At 39.9% G+C, this 15,662-nt stretch overlaps 1 protein-coding gene and 1 long non-coding RNA gene across 2 annotated transcripts; both read left to right on the top strand.

Moving 5' to 3' along the window:
• Positions 1 to 4,574: 4,574 nt before the first annotated feature.
• On the top strand, positions 4,575 to 5,841 carry LOC129768445 (60S ribosomal protein L27a). The gene is made up of 4 exons (XM_055770108.1): positions 4,575 to 4,667; positions 4,910 to 4,976; positions 5,048 to 5,295; positions 5,665 to 5,841. Exons 1-4 carry the CDS (start codon positions 4,662 to 4,664, stop codon positions 5,791 to 5,793), a joined length of 450 nt encoding a protein of 149 aa, XP_055626083.1. The 5' UTR covers positions 4,575 to 4,661; the 3' UTR covers positions 5,794 to 5,841.
• A 5,514-nt stretch (positions 5,842 to 11,355) lies between these two features.
• On the top strand, positions 11,356 to 11,814 carry LOC129768974 (uncharacterized). The gene is made up of 2 exons (XR_008741774.1): positions 11,356 to 11,487; positions 11,562 to 11,814. It is a non-coding gene; the product is annotated as an uncharacterized LOC129768974 (long non-coding RNA).
• Positions 11,815 to 15,662: the final 3,848 nt, after the last annotated feature.

Genomic DNA, 15,662 nt, shown 5'->3' with positions numbered 1-15,662 from the left:
TATTTAATCCGCATCATATGCGTATATTACGCTGATGCAGTTTGTGTGTCGTATTAGCGTAGTACGATTCAGTACTGCAGTAAATCGTGTTGCATGCTGAAGAAAATCATGAAACAGTAAATCATATTAGATCCTAATAAAGAACATATTACATCATATTGAAATGTCAATGAAATGCTGATGCACTCGAAGGTATTAACCGCTGTTGAATTAAATTTCAGATAGCCGCGCGAGATAGCTGGTGGATGACGACCGGAGTTCGAACCCACATCGGAGAAGTTTTCACCAAACATCAATCTGTGCCATTTCAAACATTCATATTCCACTCCCAACACAAGTCAATCAAACAATTATTATTTTTACAAACATGAATACTCATATATAAAAATGGCAATTCGTGAGACTATAATAAACATTTCACGAAAATATTTTGCGCCATTTGTTTTTTCTATGTCTGTAATAAATCGTATATGAGTATGGCAAAAGTCGTATTTGTTGCTTTGACAATTCATGAATATATTCACATTAGATCGCAATTCATTTCAACATAATCGCTATTATAGCCGGTCAAAGTTGCATATTCATCCAAACAAATTCTGTAAGCATTTGCCATGTATGTATATAGCCTCCACTTTTGCATGCATATGCCAGTTAGGCACATTATATGCCAACCAAATTTTAGGGCATATGATGTTATATATACGCTTGTTATGCGATTTAATTTTTGCTGGAAACGATCATACCTTTTTATTTTTTTCATTTTCTTATATTTTATTACACATTATTTTTCATGATAGTTAGTAACTGGGTCATGCAGATAAAATCAAATTGGTTGTCAAAACGAATCCAATAGAAATGTAAAGAGATTCAATAATCAGGACGGAAAAAATATTACGTTCATTAAAATATTCAACTACATAAAGAAAATATTTTTATGAAAGGCAAAAATAATCGAAATAAACGAACTACGTTTCATCATCAATTAATGATAGCAAAATCATAAGGGCCCAACTAACATTTTGGCAGGAACTGATATGTGTGCAGTATGTACTGTATGAACGATTTAGCCAAAAAAAAACGTATCAAATCGTGGCAGTTAGGTATGATTATTAAAGACTACACACCAGACAACAGAACGAATCTGACATAAAGAAGACGTTAGTCTTTGAAGCGATTGATTTAAATATACACGATATTCTCAACCGGCAAAAGCGGGTTTTATTTATACTAAGATCATTACAACTAAAATTGTGATACACTCTGATAATAAGGTTCATTCCAAAACGGGTCTATGGTACTAGGTGAGGCCGTTTCGTCACTAAGTTGGTTAGGGGAGTGGTATATGAAAACAGTACGGAAGAAAGCAGAAGGGAAGTTTTTTGCTTGAAGCGTGAAAGAGACAGACTGATCACGAGCGAGCTTGGGCACAAGCGTATTCTGTTTTGTTTACAAACAAAACACAGTAGACTTCCAAGATGGCTGAAAAGTGGTTTTAGCAAGTGGGCCCACCTTAGGATATACTTCTAGGCGCCTTGGTTCATTCAAAGTTTACAATAACTGATATTTCCGCCGAAGGTTTTAGTACGCACCGGGAAAATAATATTTCAGTTTCAACTGCTTCTTGGAGTGCTGTCGACAGATATTTGTATTTATGGAACCTTACAGGAGCGTTTCCACAAAGCGTTACTCACAGTGTTTCATCACCAGCACGTTTTGCAGATTGTTCTAATGGTTCACCTGCTATATGTTTGACCTAAGTTAGTACATATAAACTTCCGTCACCCAAATTGTGCTCCGTTAGTATGATCAGTGCTTCTTCCAGCTTGTGATTCAATGATTTAGTATAATTCATTTGTCGGCCTCAGTTATGCACGGAGCTGGCTTGAACTTGCTAAACTCATCGTTGTAAACATCCTACAAATCCTGAGCGGTTAACTTCAATTATTCCGAGTCCAAATCAAGTAGTTTCACCAGCCATTTGTCCGTTTCCTTTCAATTGAATCCCACTTACCTTTAAGTTGACTTCAAGTGGAGTCAATGGACCAGTTATCACCGGAAGCCTTTCCACACCAGCCACACTACACCATGGGATATTTATCCCATTGGTTGATGTTCTACGGACAGAAGGTCACAAAGATTTCTGTAGAAAGATAATCTTCCTTGAGTGAGATTATGGTTCGACCGAAAAGGTAAATAAACAAACCCGAGACACGAAAACGTTTGTTCCTTTGATCGGAGAAACATTTGACAGTGTGAGGGGAAAAAAGTGAGAAGAAAACTTTTTTTCAAGCAAAATGCAATTGAAAAAAATACTTCATTGAGTTTACATGACTCAGGTAAGTACACATTACTTATACCGTAAGTTATATCTAATTCGACATGTAATTAATTGGACAGGGCTGTAACGCGAGACATTTAACATTTTTACATCTAATTGAACATTTTTGTAGACATCGATTTCGAGGCCCAAATTATGGCCCCACATTGAATGTCGCCACCAGATGTCGACACTGTACAACTGTTATCGCGAATGTCCAATTACAGGTCAAAATGGTCTCCAATGCGACAATGCGACACATTTCGAATTAGATGTAATTTACTGTGATTCATTTTGCATACAGTAAACAATAAACATAATTCTCTCGTTGATGTTGATACTTAGATAGACTTGAATTCTTGTAGTGCGGATCCAACGAGTAGGCTGATTGAATCAATGGGAGTTTTGAACTATGATGGGTTCTACGACAACCTTCGAGGACGAACTTGCGGAAAAAAAACCCAGCAAATATTAAATCGCATAACTTGGTAATGAGATGGAATCAAAATCATATACAGTAATTTACATTTGATACGACGTGCCGAGGCGCCACTCAGTGTCACATTGGAGGTGATTTTGTCCTATAATTGGACATTGACGATGAGAGTGGTAAAGTGTCGTCGTATAATGTGATCAAATAGAACCATTGATTATTTGATAAGAATTCAAAAAAACCGTCAATTAAAAAAAATCCACTAATACTTATAAAATTCCCATAAATACTTACCTGTAAGACATGCGTACTGTCAAATAGAATGAATACAAATAGTTGTCAAAATTAACAACAATAGTCTTGGAACCGTTTGGGAAATTTCCTAAAAACTGTTAGACGATACAACGATTCACCCCTTTATTATTAACCGTGTGCTGCAAACCCGCGCACTACCTTTCGGTGTATATATCTTGCTCCAATCATATTAATTGTGCCAACATTCAAAGTAAAATAAAACGTTAACAACGACGCCTCGTGTTCTTGATTCGTTCCAAGTTCTTTATCATATTTTCCGGTGTTTGTTTCCTCCGAACGGCGTGATTCCACTTCGTATCCTGCATATAGTCTATCAAAAACTACAATTAAGAAAGAGAGAAAGAGAGAGAGAGAGAGAGAGAGAGAGAGAGATGATTTGAGCTGTAAAGGAAGGTGAAAAAGACTTTAGCACACGGACCGTCAAAAAAATCGAATCGAGATAGACTAGAGAAAAGAAAAAATACGAACAGTGCGAGAGAAAATGAGGGCTGGAGAAATTGCTGCTCACGGGAACTGTTTACGACGGGCGACATCCGTCCTCCTCGCATGAATTATCGACGGAGTAGGTACCTCGAGAATATGCCGGTGGTCAGCGAACTGCTCCACACGCTCACAGGTGAGTCAGTTGAACGCTCTTAAAGACAATACGGTGTTGTCTGGCCTTGTTCATCGTACTTGAACCGATAAGACCGACCCCTGTGAGTGAGCACCGTGCGTGGGTAGAAATAAGACCACAAATATCTATATAATGCGTATATATAATACTGCATAACGCGATACTAGGATGATTGTTATACCGATATACGACTTAATCCATCAGTAGTATAGAAAATCATGTTTTTCATTTCAAACGATTTTGAATACACATGAAGCATCCTTTGATTGATATTTTATTCGACTTTAATTTGATACGAATTTATATGCTACCTAGCATGTGCAAAAGTTATACGATTTAATGTTTGTGTTTAACGTTTGTACAGTGTGTGATCATATAGTAATTTTGGAAAGCAAATTCGTCTCTACCAGATCAGCAGGCCCAAAAGCAAATTGAAATTCACTTCATGATATTTGTTTACTTGAAACACGTAGCACTGAACCCCACTTGACCATTTCTAATTGGTCGACGTTTGACATGACAATTAAAGAGTAGCAAACAAAAAAGTGTTTGTACAAATTTTAAACCAAACTTTATCTATCAAAAATTGTCAAATATTTGACCTCCGGACAAATAGTGTACGGTCACTTTTAGGAGAATGATACGGTAGTACAACGTGTCAAGTAGCTTAGGTAGCTGAGGCAAATGCATAGCATCGCGTACATTTTGTTCTCGACCCATCGAATTAGTGTTAAAAGACGTTCATATTTAATAATTATTTCTCTCAGTGTACGTAAATCATTTGGCACTTTAGGTGAAAATAAACATTCCTCCTTTTCTGACAAGCCACCCGTTTTGGGCTGACATCTCTACTCACCACTGACACCGGAAGGAGTAGTGGAACGTCAAACTGCTCTTCTGCGTTCTTTTTCCGGCAGACTTCACTGCTGTCGAACACATTTCGTGAAAGCAGCGTAGAGTTTTCCCTTTTTTCAATCACAATGGTCGTAAGTGTTTGTTTCTGAATATTACAAGTATCGGGAGTTTCTCCAGCTGGTTGTGGATGACTAGATGTAATGTCGTTGTGGCTAGAATTACGATGAATTTTGCAGAGATTGCAGAATGTTGATGCTATACAACAAAGCTATTGGATGCCATAGTCAGCTAGTGAAACTGTTTACAGATATATGTGCGTTGGAGAATGTGAATATGGAACTAAAAGAGTGCATGGTTTTATCTATCGTTTTAGAATCTACGCAAAAGGAAGAAGACCAGGAAACTACGTGGTCATGTCAGCCACGGTCACGGTCGTATTGGTATGTTTTTGTACAATCTTATAGGTTACAATTTGTTCAAAAGGGATAACTGTGTTTTTTTATGTCTGCAGGCAAGCATCGTAAGCATCCTGGAGGTCGTGGTAATGCTGGTGGTATGCACCATCACCGAATCAACTACGACAAATACCATCCCGGATACTTCGGTAAAGTTGGTATGAGGAATTTCCATCTCAACCGAAACCACAAGTACTGCCCAACCTTGAACCTAACCAAGCTGTGGTCGCTGGTCGGCGAAGACAAGCGTATTGAGTGCAAGAAGGACGAATCTAAGGTTCCAGTTGTGGATCTAGTGAAATTCGTAAGTATTTTGTCAATTTTTGTTTGTGTACAGTGAGAGAATCTTGAGTTCATTGTTCCGATGAAGTGGAAACAACACTGTCAATGAAAATGAATTATCGGAAAGTTAGTGAATCAAGCGTGTTGTAATTTTTGTAATTCTAAAGAATCGACCTTTGTGTCGGTTTTCACTTCATCAGGAACATTGAAGCGCAAAATTTGAGTGTTAACCATGATGATTATTATGTACGGGCGGTCAGAATGCATATTGTGTACTTTTTCATGCAAACTACAATGTTGATCGTACATTACTGATTCTTCAGTTTATCGAATAATGTTACGAAGGGGAAGGCGAACGAAGACTTACGATTATTTTATTGTTTATTTGCAGGGATACTTCAAATTGCTCGGAACAGGCCACATTCCCAAGCAGCCCATCATTGTGAAGGCTAAGTTCTTCTCGCGTAATGCTGAAAGGAAGATTAAGATGGCAGGAGGTGCATGCGTCTTGAGGGCGTAAAAGAAAATAAAAACATAAAGAAATAAGAAATATACCGGTTAAAATGAACGCATATCTACGATGATTAATTTCACAAGGCATGCCATTCTAGCAGGGGAGGGTGGGCCTGAACAACTTGCGGTGCATTTTCTTACCGTTCTAGATTCAATAATGGGCCCTATTCCAGAAACGAGACGAGCTATTCGTCTCGGCTGCAGTCACTGTCGAGACGAGCAAAATATCCAATTCCAGTACACGGTTTTCATTGAAATGTTTTATTTGGTAGACTGGAGAGACTTCAGTCACTTTTTCTCGGTATTATCAGTGATGTCAGATAAGAAGACATGTTTTTATTCTGAGAAAAAAAACATTTTAAAAATTGATCAATCGATACTCTTTTCTCAGTGCCAAAATATTTAAATAACATAACATTGCCATTCCATCCTTTGTTTTTGAGAGGCTTGAGACTTTGCAGTTCATTCGCCTCTATTGGTTTCATTGATATTTTTTCTCAATCACATGGTTTCATCACTCAGACGTTTTGTTATTTCCCCCTATTTTACGCGGCGAATGACGTTAGATGACTCAAGTGACGGTGTTCCCGAAGGCGAATGGGGTGACTATAGTTTGTTATTTAGGTGAGATTTAAAGTCGTGTCCCCATATGTTATCGACTCTGGTATCAAATAATAGTAAAAAAGTAAGGTGGCTTCCAGAATGAAGCGAGAAATATTGGGCCTGATTACGAACGTCACTTCACGGTGAAAACGGAATGAAATGCATACAATTTATTTCGTTCTCACCGTGAAGTGACGTTCGTGATCAGGCCCATTGCCATGTCACCTCATTCGTCGTGCGGAATAAAGGGGACTATGGGTTTATTGGGGGCAATGTTTGTTCACCTAATCAAAGATTTATCATCAAAAGTTTGAAATCCATGAATTTCCGGTACTTTCGTATTAGCGTCACCGGAGCCGAGATACAATAAATGATATATTTCAAAGCAAAATTTAACCGGCCAAACGTATGCCGTCCGACGCTCGGTCGGACCTAACTAAAGGACCGTTTCCTATGTTTCAAACTAACCGGGCAATCGATGGAACACAGGTTTGTTTGCGGAAGGCCACCGCTTCCGACGGCGGGTCGGCGGCCCACTCGGATTGCGTCACCTCGGCGGCTTAGGGCCGCCTCTGTTCCTTCTCCTCGATTAATGGAACTCGTCCACATTACGTTGACCTCAGGATAAATTTTATTGAGAAAAAGACGGGTGGGTAATGTCGGGGACATAACCGGAGTGACGTAGGACTATACAAAGGGGACAGCTTTTGTTAAATATATATTTTAAATATATTGTTTTATTTTCTTCTCCTACGTGAATACCTACCTATCTACCTGAAAAATGGATTAGTTTACTGTTTACTCTTTATGAATATGTTGAAGGTTCTGAAAAGAACCTTTGGTGTTATGTTTTTTTTATCACTCGATATTCCCATCTTGTTCGGTTAAACCTTCCTGTTTAGCTATTGCGTTTGCCACTCGCCACAGCTTTCACAGTTGAAAAATTTCTTTCCATCCAGCTTGTGACATATTGTTCAGTAAGTTACATTTAATGCGACGTGCCGGAGAAACACTTTGCCACTCACTGAAACTAATTGTTGCCTTGATGAGCGCCGAACCGAAGCTGCTCTGTTCTTGATGCGGGTTTTCTGATTGTCGTGAGCAGCTTTGCAAGCCAACTCGAGCACTCCGACGGCCGAAAATCTATAATCGCTGGTGCTCCGGCACCAATCCGTTCGGCCTAGTTACCCTTGCGGACTTTGCCTTTCCCTTAACTTGTCCTTCTTTGTTACGTCCACGATGCCGATGCCGTACAACATCACGGGTTTACGGTTTGAAAGAAAATAAGATATTTTTTTGGGCTCCGCGTGTTTTATACTCTAGCGGTACACACTCACAGGATAGAGACAAATCGGCAGACTCAGCCAGAGGGGCGAGTCCAACGAGACGAACGAATGAGCGTTAAAAGGGAGCGATTGCAAAAAAATACATCATACTGATTTTAACCTCCGACCGAGAAGGTCGATTTTTCTTTCAGCAGCTCGGAGTTTTGGCGTTTCTGGACAGCGGACTGGGACGTTCCCCCTGGCGATTGTGGAAGGAGATTTTTTAAGGTGACAGCAGAAGGAGAGCGGGAAAAGGCAATAGCTCGCTTCGACCGTGGAGAGCGGGCGCTCACCGGCTTGCCGGAAAAAGCGCGCGCTTTTTCGGCGTCACCGACGCCACGCCCCCTTTTTCTTTCGGGCAGTGTTGCCAGTTATATTGTAGTGTAGTGAATCTTTATTATTAAATAAAATCTAAAAAGAAAAACACGCATACAAGCAAGTGAAGTGACGGAAGCAATTATTATATTAAGTGTGATTTGCAATTTTCCGCACCCATTGGTGGCTTTTCAAAGTGCTTTACTAGAACAAAGTGTAATTTTCTGGGAACATACCCCTTAGTGAATATCTCCCAATAAGGAATTTTAGTGATTTCATATCCGTACCTGCTGACTATAACCTAGGTATAGTCAAGCAGAAGCATGGCTTCAAGTAGCTCCGGGCCTCCGGGAGGCCGGGCTACAAATTTCTATGAGGGCAGGCCCACCGAAGCCACCGCTCCACTATGGGCGGACCCCTCGAACGGTAATCTCCAGATACTGCTTCTGAGAGCCACAGGAGACAAGGTGCTTCCAACAAACCCCTTCACAGTCAGCAATGTGCAATTCTGGCTCCGAAGAGGAATCCCCCAATGTTAAATCACGTCTTACTAGCACGAACGCCCACAGAGGAAAGAGGACGAGTCATGGTTACACACGTTAACCAAAGTATCGCCTGCTATGAGATACAAGTATCCCTTGTATCATATAGTGGTGTGGTTCATACTGGTTCACCGCCCGTGTCACCTGAGTACATCTAGTTCAGTTCGGTTGGCACTTCTATTAGTCAATAAGCTCATTTCACAATTCCTTAATGACGTGTATCACACATCTCCCCTCTACTCAAGGGAAAAAAAGTTTCAATCCATTAGATGTTATGGTATGTATGTAACATCTAAAACCGAGGAATCACCCAACATACATACATATATTCCTGTTTTATACATATATTCCTGGTGGTGAATAAGATGACTATAAATGAAAAGGCTTTACCTATTGAAACAACAATTCGGGAATTACGAAACAACCAAATGTGTTAACTTTCTCCATGTAAAACAGTATATGCATTTACTCAGGGGTTAGACATCAATTGAATATAGGCTACCCAAAATCAAAATCAATATGGCGTCATTTGTTTACCAACATATCATTTGCGAGGATTGAAATCGTTAAAATCACGGAGATAGTAAAAATAAAGAAAAATGCGCTGCTTCATTTCTAACTGCATGAACGATTTTCATATTTCGGTTTCACATGGAGGTGTTCACTTTAAACATGGAGTTTAAAGTTTGCTACTATTCGACTATATAACCGGACCGAGTTGTAAACAGCAGTAATTGACAGAACCAAAATGTCAGTGAACCGCAGCAATATTGGGTACACTGGCAATATGAGGGATTTGGCGTTTTAGTCATACCCCTGCATTTACTCGACACCTTGCGCCCTTTTACAACACGGGATTCTGCGTGGCTCAATCATTCAACGCAAGACGGGTCTATGGTACTAGGTGAGGCCGTTTCGTCACTAAGTTGGTTAGGGGAGCGGTATATGAAAACAGTACGGAAGAAAGCAGAAGGGGAATTATTTCCTTGAAGCGTGAAAGAGACAGACTGATCACGAGCGAGCTTGGGCGCAAGCGTATTGTGTTTTGTTTACAAACAAAACACAGTAGACTTCCAAGATGGCTGAAGAGTGGTTTTAGCAAGTTGGCCCACCTTAGGATATACTTCTACGCGCCTTGATTCAACGTACTTCGTAGATGAATTCTGCATAGACATCAACTTCATTCAGAGCTCCCACTCCATCTGGTGCATAGCTGAGACGAGACATGACAATAGGGGGCCGATCAGTCATTTTTTAGTGACGTCATCTGAGTCGTTGAAGTAAACAATGTGTTCTTATTTTTTATTTTTCGTGCTTTGTAAGTTTGTGCGTTGATAATATAGTTGATTATATTTAACACCATGAATAATTTGATAAAACATTTATCCACAAAGAACATAATTCTCGGTTTTTCGGAAAGCGAAAGAATCTCTTTTTTGGCCCGATAATGTCATTTCCATAATTTATATACCCGCTCACAACGCATTGAACCATTTTCGATTTTTCATTTCAGAAACATTTACGCGTAAGTCGGAAAACAAAATACAACTGGCGACTGTTTACACTGACGACTCGGATGACGTCATCAAAAAAAATGTTTACTCGCTAAAGAACTAGCCTTGTCTCTGTAAGCCGTGGGGGCCGATTCCGGACCACTTCTTCTGTCAAACTCGGACCACTTGCAACTCGGCTTCTGATTGGTTGATGAGGAAAACAATTGACAAAGATAAATATACAAAAATGAGATTTCCAACATTTGCACAGTGTTGCCAAATATATTCAAAATTATTCTATTATAAAATTTCTATTATGGATTCTTTGTATATTTTCGTTTCTGTTACGTCCGGTGCTCAGTTCCTGAAGAGAGGAAAACATTGCAACTACATCTTTTTGTGATTCTCTTGCCATCTAGCATAGCATAATAGCAGCGGCCTAGCAGAGAAGAACATTCAATTATTTTCCAACAGTAAAGCAGTTAGCAATAAAATTAGGATCAAATAACAAATAACAACGATACGGTGCCGACATCTGGATACGAAATTAGTTTTTAACAAGCCTTACTACTCAGTCCGAAGGCACTTTTAAATTGCTAAAATCTGAATGAAAATTTTTACTTGGCGTTATTTATTTACTTGAAGCACGTCTTTCTTACCCTAACTTGACCTATTTTCTATACACTTTCCGATATTCTCACTAAAGCTTATCATTATAATATAAAATTATCTTCAAATACAATTTTTGTACGAGATTATTTTACCAAATGAAGAAAGCAAAGTTTTCCATTCACATTCACATTCACACTAATTTGATACGGAAAATTTAATTTTTATTCATAATTTCTATTTGAAAAGGGTTCATTCTACCTGAAAACCCATATTTTTCTTTAACTCGTGAAACGAAATTTAATGGCGCGTCGTTCATTCGATTTCATCGTGAAGTGTAAATGATAAGGCCCATAATCTCTTGATAAATAAAATGAACTATGAATTTAATTCATGTATTTCAACATATACTCCTACTATCAAATCTACGTTTTCTAGTTTTCTTCATCTCTTCACATTTAATTTTTTTGCATACCAAAATAACAGGAAAGTACTTATTGTTTGAGATATATGACATTCGGTTGAAGAATTAACACCAAAAAAATGGTGCAGCTCAGAAAATACATGATACGAAGAACACATGTTTTTCTTTGGAAAATAATCTTCCGAAATTTTATAACATTTGGCAACCTTCACATTTCGCTTTCCTGTTATCTAGCACTTGGTCGACGAAAATGCAGAAAGAAGAGTATGAAGCCAGTTGTCACGTCTTGTCTTAGGTGCATAGTACAAAATCAAAAACAACGATTTGAGCGAATGAATCCATTCTAAAGCAATCCATCCCCACGGAATAATCAGAAGCGACGGAAGAATGGTTTGCAAGAAAAAAATTAAACCTCCGAAAATGACAATATGCGTGAAAAATAATTTTAATTTTTTGTTTTCCAGCATCCTGTCCTGATTCGATTAGTGTTCTTATTGCAGCTATTCCGATACTCTACGGCTAAATGACTCGTGACTTCACAAGCGTTATATCTACGGTTTTCTGCAAGACGAGTTTCTAATTTGTGGTACATACGGTTGCATTTAACGCATTTAACATTTATCAATCTTACGTGGAAAATTATCATTGGTTCAGCGGTGCATAGACTATTTTGTAATGTATAAGAGTATATATACACAAATGATACACATATCCCAACATGCTCATTCACCTTTGGCCCGGGAATATGACTAGAAAACTTCGCTTGTCGTTATTAATCTTCGCGTAATCCAGGCAACCCCGCAATCTATTTGCCTTTGTACACTGTACTTCCACCAGTTTCATGAACGCTCCTTTTACATTCCAACCATATTGTTTCGCATATTTTCTTGGTCAACGGATACGCACAATACTAGCACAATAACATTCAAGCTCGCTTCGATAAATTCATTTGCAACAGCTATATTAACGATAAGCGCTATTCAAAGTCACCCAAAAAACGGCTTTCGATAAAAAAAATTCACCTTACGCAAGCAAAACTCTTTCCAATTATATTGAGCGGGATGACATCTCGATGAATCCTGATTTTCTTGACGAAAAATTTTAGCCTTGATCCGACGAAATATTCATGGGATTCCTTTCGTTAGTTGGGTCGTCGCCATCTGCCACCAACATTTGCTCATAAAACATTCGGCTATGCTTCAGACAACGAGCCTCGATCGTAACCAGAGTTTGAATGTTGCATGAAAAAGTAATACTAAAACAACCGGTTCCAAGAGTGTCCAAGAGTGACCTTAGCTTTTCAGTGGGCGCCCAATGACGCATACAAATCCTCAAACATCGATACCATTGTGAATACTGTATATTCAACTGAGATAGACTATCTCGCTATGCTGTGCGGACAGCCCGTCTCGCGTTTTTCGTGCTGACATCTCGCGTCTCTATCTCTGTGCAGACATCCCGTCTCGCTTTTGCCGTGCGGACATCCCGCTCCGCTTTCTTGCGGACATCCCGTCTCGCTTTTGCCGTGCGGACATCTCGTCTCGCTTTCTCATGCGGACATCCCGTCTCGCTTTTTTTTCGTGCGGACATCCCGTCTCGCTATTGCCGTGCAGACATCTTGCATCACAAATTTTTCATACATTACTTGATTTTCACTTTTACTTACATTGTTTGTTTGGGGGATTCTCTTCGTTTCAAGAACTTGCTATATTTATGGGAATTAATAGTCCGAATATAAACCATATTGGTCTTTTTTCAATTAAAGCTCCCGGCAGGATCGCCAATGTGCAATTCTGGCTCCGAAGAGGAATCCCCCAATGTTAAATCACGTCTTACTAGCACGAACGCCCACAGAGGAAAGAGCACGAGTCATGGTTACACACGTTAACCAAAGTATCGCCTGCTATGAGATACAAGTATCCCTTGTATCATATAGTGGTGTGGTTCATACTGGTTCACCGCCCGTGTCACCTGAGTACATCTAGTTCAGTTCGGTTGGCACTTCTATTAGTCAATAAGCTCATTTCACAATTCCTTAATGACGTGTATCACACAAGCAATACCATCAAGGCAGTTGTAAAAAAATTCAACAGCGCCAAACCACAGCGAGATGATAAAAAGAAACTCCAGTACATCTTGACAACCAGGGATGAGGATACAGTCGGTAAGTTACTTTCGATTACCAAACTGATTGATAATACTCCTGTAGAAGTGATCTTCCACCCAACTTTAAACCAACGCAAATGCGTTGTGACTTGCCGCGAAGTTATCGACCTTCCGGAATCCGAACTGGTGAAAGAACTCACCGCTCAAGGTGTGATCGGCGTCAAACGCATCACCAGAAAGGACAACAACATTGTTGTGCCAACGGCCACTTTAATATTGACCATTCGCGGAACTGTCGTTCCCAATTTTATTTACTTTGGGTTCATTCGAGCCGGGACTAGAAATTTTTATCCCAATCCCATGCAATGCTACAAGTGCTACAAATTTGGACATACGAACAAGCGATGCAAACGCGAAAATCCGCTTTGCAGAAACTGCGGCCATGAACATCCGGAACAACAAACAGACGCAAACAAAGTATGCGATGCTTCAGCTTTTTGTGTCAACTGCCAAGGAAACCACTCCTCTTCTAGTAGGAATTGTCCCGTATGGCAAACCGAAAATAAAATCACCAGAATAAGAATCGACAATGGAATCTCATACAAAGAGGCAAAGGAACAGCTGCAACTTCAAAACAATGCTCCAACATTCGCAAGTGTTCTGCAAGACAGACTTTCCAACTTGCAAAAGCCAGCACCCAGCTGCAACTGCAAATGTAACTGCGCCTCGGCCGCTTCGGCCACTTCTAGTCGCGAAAGCACCCCCCCAATTGACACTACATTCGATACAACCATGACAGATTCAACAACTGGTAGTTCATCAACTGAATCCGAAAGCGAATCAGTCATTTCTATGGACACGTCTGATGTTCCAAACAAAAACAAAAACAAAAGAAAAATAACTAAAGGATCATCCTCAGAGTCAGATCAAAAATCTGAAGATGAGACCCAAACAAACAAGGACAAGAAAAGAACTAAGAATGAACAAAGACAGACACCAACAACAAATAACAATACAACCCCAACAGAAAACAACAACAACAACAACACACATCAAACAAAAAACAACAATAACAACAACAGCAACGCACATTCAACAAAAAACAACACAAACACAACAAACACTCCAAAGACTTCTACACCAAACAAAAACAACACCAATACCTCAAAGAAAGCTTCTCTTTCCAAGGGTAAAGGACCATCGAACTAATTCTCTTTGAATAGTTCAAACATACACACAATTAAGACTTAGGAATTAGAGTTAAAAACACCAACACATTCACTCCAACACAGAAATTCGGGATACAATGGAACATCAGAAGTATCCGACGAAATATTCTAGAACTGAAAATGCTTATTTCAAACTCTAATCCCACAGTCATAGCCCTTCAAGAAACTATGACTCCAAACAACTTCGATAAACACTTCATCTCAAAATATATCACATATTTCAAAGAGGGTCCCAACCCCTCAAAAAACGGAGTTGCAATCGCAATCAAAGATGGCACTCCACATGATCTTCTTCCCATTACCACTGATCTTCAGGCAGTGGTAGTGCGCATTAAACACCCCTTTCCAATCACCGTCGTTAGCATCTACATCACTAATGATTCCGATCCGAACACTCTACGCGGCCAACTGGACCATCTGTTCGCCCAACTTCCCGCCCCAATCATGCTTATGGGTGATTTCAACGCCCACTCATACGCCTGGGGAGGTGCATACCTCGATCGAAAAGGATCCATCATTGAGGATTTCATATCCGACCATTCTCTTCTCCTTCTTAACAACGGCCAACACACCAGAATCCATTATTCTGGTACTACTTCAGCCATCGATCTCACTATAGTATCAGACAAACTATCTTCAAAACTTTCTTGGAACATCCACGATGATACTTGCGGAAGCGATCATTTTCCAATCTTCACTTCCTTCGGCCAAACTTCTCCAGAGTTTTCAACAAGGCCAAGATGGAAATTTGAATACGCTGACTGGGCTGGCTATCAGTTTGACATTGAAAACCGCCTCTCCGCTAAACGAGATTGGACAGCTGAGGAATTCTCCAAAGTTGTCCTAGAAGTTGCAATGGTGCACATCCCCAGAACCAGTGGCATCCCTGGCAGGAAATGTGTCCCATGGTGGTCGCCTGAGCTGAAGGCAGCGATCAAAGGTCGACGTAAGGCCCTACGCAAATTAAGAAAGACCCATCCGGACAGCCCACTGAGACCCACTCTGCTTGCAGAGTTCCAAAGGGCTCGCAAAGAAGCTAAGACTGCTATCAACACAGCCAAGCACAACAGTTGGGTTAAATTCGTCAGCGAAATTAATCCCAACGCGTCAACAAAGGATTTATGGAGTAAGATTGGCAGGCTTCATGGAAAGAAAAGAAGCAAAGAATATAATCTTCTAATTAACGGTCAATACACCAATGACCGGAAAATCATCGCCGAGGCGTTTGGA

This window comes from Toxorhynchites rutilus, chromosome 2 (assembly GCF_029784135.1).
Source record: "Toxorhynchites rutilus septentrionalis strain SRP chromosome 2, ASM2978413v1, whole genome shotgun sequence".
In the NCBI taxonomy this organism is placed as follows: Eukaryota; Metazoa; Arthropoda; class Insecta; order Diptera; family Culicidae; genus Toxorhynchites; species Toxorhynchites rutilus.
Note: the sequence above shows the minus strand (reverse complement) of the source record. Positions and strands in the feature narration are given on the sequence as shown.